Source organism: Triticum aestivum, chromosome 3A (assembly GCF_018294505.1).
Source record: "Triticum aestivum cultivar Chinese Spring chromosome 3A, IWGSC CS RefSeq v2.1, whole genome shotgun sequence".
Taxonomy (NCBI): domain Eukaryota; kingdom Viridiplantae; phylum Streptophyta; class Magnoliopsida; order Poales; family Poaceae; genus Triticum; species Triticum aestivum.
In genome coordinates, this window is record NC_057800.1 from 109,304,317 (window position 1) to 109,313,872 (window position 9,556).

A 9,556-nucleotide genomic window follows, 5' to 3' on the forward strand; every position below is an offset into this window, starting at 1 on the left:
CATGTATTATGTTTCCGATTAATACAATTCTAGCATGAATAATAAACATTTATCATGATTATAAGGAAATAAATAATAACTAAATTATTGCCTCTAGGGCATATTTCCTTCAGTAGAAGGCTGCCTGGCTGAAGCTTTTCTCTGTATGAACCCTAGCAAGGGCCAACCATCTCACGCACTCGTTGATCACAGGATCGTCCTCATCAATTACCAGATCATCAAAGTCTGTGTTGTCCAGATTGAGTTGCTCTAGGAAATCACCCAGATCCGGCCTTCTGGCGGCGCCGCCACCACCGCTGGTTCCTGACTGGGCGTTCGCTGCAGGTTCCATCGCTACCCGGGGCTAGGAACGGGCAGCGTACTCGCACACCCCACGCGAGTCGAGGGGCACTTGATCGAAGCGGGGACTCGCTGGCGATGCGATCGCCAGATAGGAGAAAAACCAAGGGGTGGTTCTCTATGTAGCGGCACATTTTTCAAATTTTTTGCATTGTAAGGATATGAAATGAAATGAATAGCTTTATTAACTTAATTTAACAAGACAGTATTTTGCTTCATTTATTTGTATCAATCCTTAACATTACAGTGTGAAAATGGACGGGCAGCGCGTAAGACTCTAATCTAGGTTCCTCCTAATTTTTTACCCATTGTTGTGGAAACAACACAAGAAAGATGGGGCATGAACTTAGTTCCTGAGCTCAAATAGTAGCAATAAATTCAAAAAAATAAATGTTTGGCCAACAAACATTTTGAACTGTTCAGGCTGTGTGCAACATTTTGTGAAAAATAACATTCATCGTGGTCTAGAAAATAAACAAAATGGATACTTACAAAACTATCTTAAAGTTTGGGTCTATCTAGGGCACATCTAGATATGCTCTAGTTATTGCACATCTAAGTGACCCAATCAAACTAGAAAGAAAAGGAAAAAAGACTTAGATATGCACGAATCTTTACATAAAATCAATGGTATAGGACTTAGATATGCAATATTTAGGGCATATCTAGATGTGCTTTAGCAAAACTGTTAAATTTTTTTGAGTATTTGTTTTTGCGAAGCACCATGTATGTTATGTCTTCACGAAGTTCTGCATGGAACTGCACACTCAAACGTGTTTGTTTTCAAAAAAAATGTTTTTTGTTGGTTTGCCTGCATTTACTATTCACTTAGATGCTTGTGAGTTCAGGAGCAGAATGAATATGTGGGAAACAGATTTTGATATTTTTTACACATGATGTTACCCTCAAAATACCATCCTGAATAATGCATTTTGATGTTCCTTGCAACGCACGGGCACCTTACTATTCAGAATAAAAGAGAAAGATAAACTTTAAAATAAAAAATGAAAAGACAACGACACCGAGAGTCTTAGTGGGCGGCCAGAGAAAAGGAGCAGGGAAAGCATAGGCCCGGTAAGGGAACGATGGAACCAGCGTGACAATTAGATTAGAGGCCAATCATTTCCAGTCGACTAAAAATAAAAATTATGTTTATGTAGTACTCCTATTAAGTCACGCACGACAGACTTAGGTCACCACATAGATCATTACATTTTTTAAGGTACACAGACATTACATACCACACACCTTGCCCATGCACGCGTAGCTCTTTATTTAGGTAGTACTCCCTTCGTCTCAGTAATGTAAGACGTTATTGGTCGCTACAACGGAGCATGGTGAATCAACTAAGGCAGATGATGGAGATACGCCAGCGTACGTAACTGGCCATGGGGGCGCACAGGTACGTGGACGTCGTAGAGCGCGCCAGCAATGGCTGCAGCTAGCCACTTCAGTACTTCACCACCTACTGCCGTGCTTGCCGCCATGGTACTTGCCTCCGTGCTTGCCGCCGTGGTGGTGCCCGCCGCCATGCCCGGTGTGGTACGATCCCATGTGACCTGCACCCACGCATGCGCCCACGTTTTATGGCGTCCCCAGCGTCTCAAACTTACTTCCCAGTTGATGAATGAAGGTGCGTATTACCGTGGTGCGCCCCGTGAGAGGGGTAGGCCGCCGGCGCGTAGCCGTGCGCCTGGTAACCGCCGTGCGGAGGGTAGGCACCGGCGGCAGGAGGGTACCCGAGCTGCGCGTGGCCACCGCCGTATCCGTGCTGCTGCACGTGTCCGCCGTACCCGTGCTCGTGGCCATGGCCGTGCTGCGCATGTCCGCCGCCGTACCCGTGCTCATAGCCGCCGTGCCCGTGCTGCGCATGCCCGCCGTACCCGTGCTCGTAGCTCTGGCCATGGCCGCCGTAGCCCTGCACGTGGCCACCGCCGTAGCCGTGCCCCTGGCCGTATGACGATCCGTAGCCGTGGCCTTTCCCGCCGTTAACGAGGCCGGACACGAAGCCCTTCACGCCGCCGTTGTGGCCGCCGTGCATGTCGTGGCCTCCACCCATGATCGATTACTAGTCACCAATAAATATAAGATCAATCCGTTAGCTATTGACGAGTTGCAAGCTTGTAAAGCGAACAAAATGCATATGAAACGACTCGTGATCACTTACGAGAATTAGAAGCTAGCACACACGGAGAGATGATCGCTCGGCGATTTGTGTTTGATCTAGCTCGTTGCTGCTCAAGAACTGTCGAGAGTGCGACCCATTTTATACTCGCGCGGCCTGATTCGGCGACGCGTACCACCCGCGTGAACCACGCACGTCGGTTTAGATTCTTTTTTCAATATATGTTTAATAAATTTGGCGGTCAGGTTCGATCCGTATGCTCTCTTCGAAAAGATCGAAAGGTTAGATTCGTTCTTTCTCTTATTAGACGGTTAGCATGGGTGCAGTGTGTCACAGCACCTGATCCATTCGTGCTTTTCGGTTTTGGAATTTATCTCCCTCCCACTCACAACAATATTTATGTCCCTATTTTTTTTTGTCTTTGCCCACTCACAACAATATTTATGTCCCTATATTTTTATGGATTTCTTATTCATAGCCATTTCTAACATTTTGCACTCTCTCGATGCCGCCCCCTCCCCCACCCTGACCCTAACATCCACGGTGTGGCGGCCTGAATTGGTACGTTCTTATCTCACCTCCTGCCATGCCGCCGACCTTAACATTTTTGTAACCAATCTAGTCACCATCAGTTGACTCATTTATGACAACTAAGGGTGAGCTTACCTTCTTATTGACCCCTTTCTTTGTCATCCATATCATGGAGTGATCTTGTCATGCCATCATGATGGCATCGCCCGAGGCTGCAGAAGGCACCCAATCTTCCTCGCAGGAAGGAGACTAGACTCCGCCTCACCTTCAAGCGGAGTTCGGCCTATCCTTCACTGCTAGGCGCCGGACCACTTCATCATTGTCTGTCGTGATCTTGTCTGGTGCTTGGGTTGCCGCTGCCCTGGCGATCGAGAATGTAACTACCCGTTGTGTCGACCAGCTGGTCAAGCTCCTCATCAACGCTCCTACTCGCCTCCATGTCGATCGCGAGGCATGCTTGCTTGGCGAGTGCAGCCGCTTTCCTCCAACCCCTCAACATCAACAACAACGCTTTGTGGACTTCAGTTGTTGTTCATCCTACCGTGCATGCTCTGGAGGCTCTATTACTGATCCCGGCATGGCTACCGCTGTTTTGGGGCTGCTACAACCTCTCCTTACAATACAGGTGGAGACTCTACGCGCTGAGTTGTGGGTTGTGTTTGTCTCTCGTTTGGGCGAGGTTGTTCAGCCGCTTTGCACATGGTGGCTGCTATCCAGGACTGCACAACTTGGGTCGCATGCCTTTTGGAGTAGTTGGACGACTTCGATAGCAAGTTTGTTCTCCCTCAGTGTTCTTGGCTCCCTCCACTGCTCCCTCCCCTTCCTAGTGTGAGCACGAGGAATCTGCACGTCTTCTTGTTGCGGGTGCTAAGGATATCAGCAAGATCAGTGTTAGCGGTGGCACCTTCGAGTTACTAGCTACGATGGCAGTGGTGGAGCTTGAGCAAAATTTAAGAGGGGTCATGACTCAAGGGGAACAATTAGTAGGCCAGGAGGGACTAATCAGTCGTTGAAAAAAATAATTGGGCCTAAAAGCTAGCATGCACTTCAATGAATGCCAAAATTAAATAGGGGGGGGGGCATGGCCCCCCTTGGTCTACACTAAGCTCCGCCAGTGTATGTTGGCACAGTTTGAGGATGTGTATCATGCTTTGCATCTTGTCTTGGCCAAGATGATGATTCAAGGTGTGGAGGAGCAAGTTATGGTAGATTGTGACTCCAAGCAATGGCATGGAGCTGACACAAGCGGCTTTGCTTGTTAGATTAGTTGGAGTGGTTTGACAACGTCAGGTGACCCTCGCAACCTGATGACTTCTGAGTCCAATGAGTCGCTTCATGACATTTGCGAGCCGCAAGGCCCGACATTATCAACCTTGTTGCATGATTTCTTGAGCAGCTTCGGTCCCATTACGTTGTGCCACGCTCCTTGCTCGATGCACCGGTTCATGCACAGATTGAAGCGGCCTCTAATTGTGCCGAAACAAAAACTACAACGTCCCGGCTTCCAAGGGCACTGAATTTAAGTGGGCTGAAGCTTTCAGGGATTTTCTTAAGGGCGCGACATCCAAGAAAGTCACCAGGGAGGATGTGCAAGAGAAAATGAAATCTTACCTATAGATGTACAAGAAGCCACTCACGCATATAATGATCCAACCAATTTGTTTCTTGGTAGAGATAAATGCTTGATCAAGTTCTTCATAAGGTTAAGCGCAAGTACACATATGGTTGCGAGCATGGTCTTGAGGTCGGGGAGCTTCACTTGGTTAGGTGTGTGGTGTTTCGGATGGTCTTGGGCCTAGGCACACTTGTATCCGGCTCGGATGATGTGCCCTGATTGCTTGTCAGGTTTGTGCTGGTTTCATCTTTTTTTCTTAATTAACTGTTCCCTTGTGTAGTTTGTAGGCCTGGCTTCCTTCATTAATCGGACGAATTATGCTTCTTCTAAATGCAATGCGGGAGCTCCCCGCCCTCCGGCGAGGTTCTAAAAAAATTTGTACCTAGGTACAAGATTTTTCTTAAGTTGAGAAAATAAATCGAAGGCAGTACTTTGTTACCCCTTCCTCCTCATCCCTTTCCCCTCACAGATTTCCACACCCTCTGCTGCTTTGTTCTCCTACCAGAGTAGCGCAAATGGCCCCATACCCTAAATAAAAGCAATAATGCTAAACATACAAAGAGTTACACGTAATTACACGCTGACTAGGATTCTTTCTTTCTAACTAACCACTGCCCCCCTGATTTTCAGGGGGGTGGGCCCTTCCTCCTTCTTAATCTCCAATCAAAACCCACCTGTTTGTAAAACTCGTGTAAACCTTTGTATGTGTAGCATTATTCAAATAAAAGCGAGCATTCAATAGGAAGTTTTATTTGATGCATCAGTACACACAGGCCGAGCACGGTGGTACATATACCTTGTAATTCATCAGTACAGTGAACACAAATTTTTCGTACTAAGCCACACACAGACTTATTAGGTCACCACACACATCATTACCAGCTGAAACGAAAGCTACAAAGTATCACACACCATGCATATATCGCTCTTATTTAGGTAGCATACGGAGAGCATGGTTAGTGATCAACTGAGGCATGTCATGGAGGCGCACACGCACGTACGCGCTGCCGCGCGCGCCACTTCACCTGATCCACTTACTGCCGTGCTTGCCGCCGTTGTACTTGCCGCCGTGGTACTTGCCGCCGTGGTGGTGCCCGCCGCCATGCCCGGTGTGGTATGATCCCATGTGACCTGCACCCACGTATGCGCACGTTTTATGTGTCCCGTACGTACGTCTCAAATTTGACAGTTGATGAATGAAGGTGCATAGATGGTGTAGATATAGTCCCGTTACTTACCCTGGTGCCCCCCGTGAGAGGGGTAGGCCGCCGGCGCGTAGCCGTGCGCCTGGTATCCGCCGTGTGGAGGGTAGGCGCCGGCAGCGGGAGGGTACCCGAGCTGCGCGTGGCCGCCGCCGTATCCGTGCTGCTGCCCGTGTCCGCCGTACCCGTGCTCGTGGCCGTGCCCGTGTCCCTGCTGCACATGCCCGCCGCCGTACCCGTGCTCGTAGCCGCCGTGCCCGTGCTGCGCATGCCCGCCGTACCCGGTCTCGTAGCTCTGTCCATGCCCGTCGTATCCCTGCTGGTAGCCCTGTACATGGCCGCCGCCGTAGCCGTGCCCCTGGCCGTACGATGACCCGTAGCCGTGGCCTTTGCCGCCGTTAACGAGGCCGGACACGAAGCCCTTCACGCCGCCGTTGGGGCTGCCGTGCATGTCGTGGCCTCCACCCATGCTTGAAAACTACCAACAAAAGGTAAATTAATTAACGATCAACCGTTGTACTACTTTGTCCCAATTATAATCACAACGAACAGTAAGCACAACCAGTCCACAAATTCAAGAAGATAATACCTACGGAAGTATGAAAACGACTCGTGATCACTTACGAGGATTAGCAGCACACACGCTAAGATGATGCTACAAGACAAGACGGCTCGGTGCCTTGTGTTTGATCTTAGCTCGGTGCTGCCTAAAACTGTGTGGCCTGCATCCCCTTTTATAGTCGATCGCCCAGCCGCTTTCGACGTGTAACCACGCGCTTGGGCCGAGCGCGGAATCCGCACTACGCGCGCGCGCACTGCCCGGCCTTGCAGCTGCGGGCAGGCTAGTGGTCGATGATCAGGTTCGATTCGTATGCTCTCTTCCAATATTGATAGGTTGGATTCCTTTTTTACTATATTTGACGATTCAAATGGGCGCAGTGTCACTGCCAGATCTGGCCGTGCGTGTTGCACCTGATTCCGTATGTGCTTTTTGGTTCTCGCATTTGTCTTCCACTCAAGTTCTTTTTTTGTAAGAGAGAAAACATTCTCTCACTCACACCAAAATTCCATGTCAGGTCTTATTTCTTCCTTTAATTTCCTTTCGAGTCCTTATCAATCACCATCTTATTTTCAAACAACTTTGCACATCTCTCTCCGGGCTCCCTGGAAGCCCATACATCCGTAGCATAGCAATTCCCCCTCCAACGCCTTGTCTCCATCTGCGAATAGTAGTAACAATAGATGGGAGGAAACTGTTGTGATTTGTCAGATCGATCTGCAGTGCCATGAGCAGTGAGGGTGAAGCCACCCATCCGCTTGCCGATGCTGGAGGCGGCAACAATACTCATCGTCAACCTACGAAGTCACCCTTGCCTCCTTAAGGGCGAGATCCACCAGCCCTCACCAACAATCACAACAAAAATCCTGAGGTTTGTCAGATCTACAACATTGTTGGCCATTACACAACAAAGTGACCGCAAGCTTTCTGTGAATGTTGCAACAAGAATGGATCTATGTTATTTGCACTGATTTTTTACCATGGGAATGCACGTCTGCCATGTGTGCTTTCCAGTCTAGAGGTCAGGGATTCTACTATATTCATGATTACTGTATTATTAAGCAAATCAAAGACCGGTCTAGTAGCATAGCCATTACTATTACTGAGGGATCTACAACTGGTAGAGAGGAAGAACATGAATTTTGTACTTATGTTGGGGCTGGTAGGTGTTGTGCTGCTCGTAGGGATGGCAATGGATAGGGTATGGGCCGGTACAACCTCCTTCTACCCAAACCCATACCCATAGGAACTTTTTACACCCACCCACTTCAATATCCATGGGTATAAACTGACACTCATGCCCATACCCATCGGGTATCCTATACCCAATGGGTATCAATTGGGTACAATATATAGCATTCAAATTCTTAAGAGGTAGAGAAATGAGTTCAAAATTCAAGTGATCATGGTAGAGTAGTATAGCACGTATGTGGCCTCCTCCAGTGGGTGGCCTCTTGGAGGCATTAGGGGAGTATGAGCAACGGTTGGTGGAAGGCCGACGTAGTGGAAGGCGGTGGTGGGAATTGGGGATCACTGGATCTAGTGTTCGACAAGAGTCTGGTAGCTAAGAGTCGATATTTCATCTTTTGAGGAGTCACATAGGATGTTTGAGGAGTGGCGAGCAGGTGATTATGAGCCTATGAGCTATGACTTGTTTAAGGAATGCGAGATTTAGGGTTGGACCATATGAGTTGGATGTTAACCCCACATGTTATAGGAGTTATTTTCATTTATTAATTTTTTCTAGGTATCCATTGGGTTACCCATGGGCACAATTTCTTACCCATGCCCTACCCATATATTTTGCGGGTATGGGTACCCATTACCCGTGGGTAGAAAATCTCTTCAAGTCCTGCCCATACCCATTGTTTTCGGGTAGGGTACCCGCGGGTACCCGTACCCATGGGCAAAACTGCCATCCCTGCTCGGGTGATTGGTCCTAGTCAGTATGTTATGAGATTTCCTAATGTTAGAGAGGTGGAAAGGGCTTTATACATTGAAAGTATGACACTTAAATTGTGTGATGCTATTGTGAGATTATCTCCTTGGTCAGATGTTGTTGGCTCTGAAGGTGTTCTGGAAGTTGCTTCAGTTAAAGTGAGCAAAATTCCTTTTGCTAAAAGATGTGAAAGAAATGTGTGATTTGTTGGTGGTCTGGTTGGGCTCAAACCGGAACTGCTAGAAGAACGGATTTTCAATAACATAACTTGTACATCGTCATTCCTCTGTGTGAGTCAAGATTGGCTGCAGGAACATTAACGAACTCCATGTTGTTGCTTAAGGGTGCTAGGAGGTTGTTTTTTTACAATTTTCAATATGAAATTGAGGAAGTCCTGGTGAGTAACCCGCCTGTTGATATTGTATTCTGTTGCCAGAGACATAGTTGAAAATCTAAATTAAACTCATACACATAGAAGGCAGGATAATGTTCATGGTACAAATAATTCTGAGTCCCTTGGTAGTAACAGAGTTGGGCATTCTGATGAGCATGGGGAAAATTTGTCCAATGGCTTCCGATGATAAATAGTTGTCTGAATCTTTAAAAAGTGAAGTGGATAGTACTCTTCTGATTGTGAGTCTGGCTCGCGGAAATGATGGGGCAATGGAAGAAGTTATTCAGGTGGCTATGACCTCTAACAAGTGGGTTATCCCACATAACACCCTTACTATTGTGGCTCATGTTCCTGCTAAACATGGTTCCTCTAAATAACAAGGTAAATCCCGAACATTCGGGATTTGACCATGGCAAATCGAACGATTTTATGAAAAAATTTGCGACGTGAGGATGGCAAGTTTAGTTGGCATGCACAACAATTTACTTGCAAAAATACACTGACCACGGATTTGCCATGCTTGCCAACTAAAATTGCCATCCTCGTGTCACTAAAATTTCCATCGAAAGCGTTAGATTTGCCATGGTGAAATCATGAATGCTCGGGTGTTATCGGGGTCCATTATTTTCCTAGAAGTTATTCTAGATATTATGTCGAGGTTGGTACTAACTCTACTCAGATGTTCGAGGTGGTGGGTGAGGTGGACCCTACCCTGAAGGTCTCCAATGAGTACATGGTACAATCTCCTTCTTTTGATTATACTGATGAGGTTATTCCTATCACACCTTTGGCTCTCGCGATCAAATTGAGGTTCAGTCAACACAATGCTCGGACCCAACCGAAAAATATGGA

General features: G+C 47.5%; 2 protein-coding genes across 3 annotated transcripts; both read right to left on the minus strand.

The window, feature by feature from the left end:
* Window positions 1-1,473: 1,473 nt before the first annotated feature.
* On the minus strand, window positions 1,474-2,607 carry LOC123060558 (cold and drought-regulated protein CORA). The gene is made up of 3 exons (XM_044483321.1): window positions 2,507-2,607; window positions 1,984-2,407; window positions 1,474-1,898 (listed from the first exon to the last, which is right to left on the minus strand). The coding sequence occupies exons 2-3, from the start codon at window positions 2,396-2,398 to the stop codon at window positions 1,798-1,800; spliced, it is 516 nt and encodes a 171-aa protein (XP_044339256.1). The 5' UTR covers window positions 2,399-2,407; window positions 2,507-2,607; the 3' UTR covers window positions 1,474-1,797.
* Window positions 2,608-5,332: 2,725 nt separating this feature from the next.
* On the minus strand, window positions 5,333-6,635 carry LOC123060559 (cold and drought-regulated protein CORA). 2 transcript variants are annotated; one of them, XM_044483322.1, is made up of 3 exons: window positions 6,437-6,635; window positions 5,849-6,290; window positions 5,333-5,741 (listed from the first exon to the last, which is right to left on the minus strand). In XM_044483322.1, the coding sequence occupies exons 2-3, from the start codon at window positions 6,279-6,281 to the stop codon at window positions 5,632-5,634; spliced, it is 543 nt and encodes a 180-aa protein (XP_044339257.1). In that variant the 5' UTR covers window positions 6,282-6,290; window positions 6,437-6,635; the 3' UTR covers window positions 5,333-5,631. The 2 variants fall into 2 exon arrangements, with proteins under 2 accessions (XP_044339257.1, XP_044339258.1); XM_044483323.1 differs by having other exon boundaries at window positions 6,402-6,513.
* Between the last annotated feature and the right edge of the window lie 2,921 nt (window positions 6,636-9,556).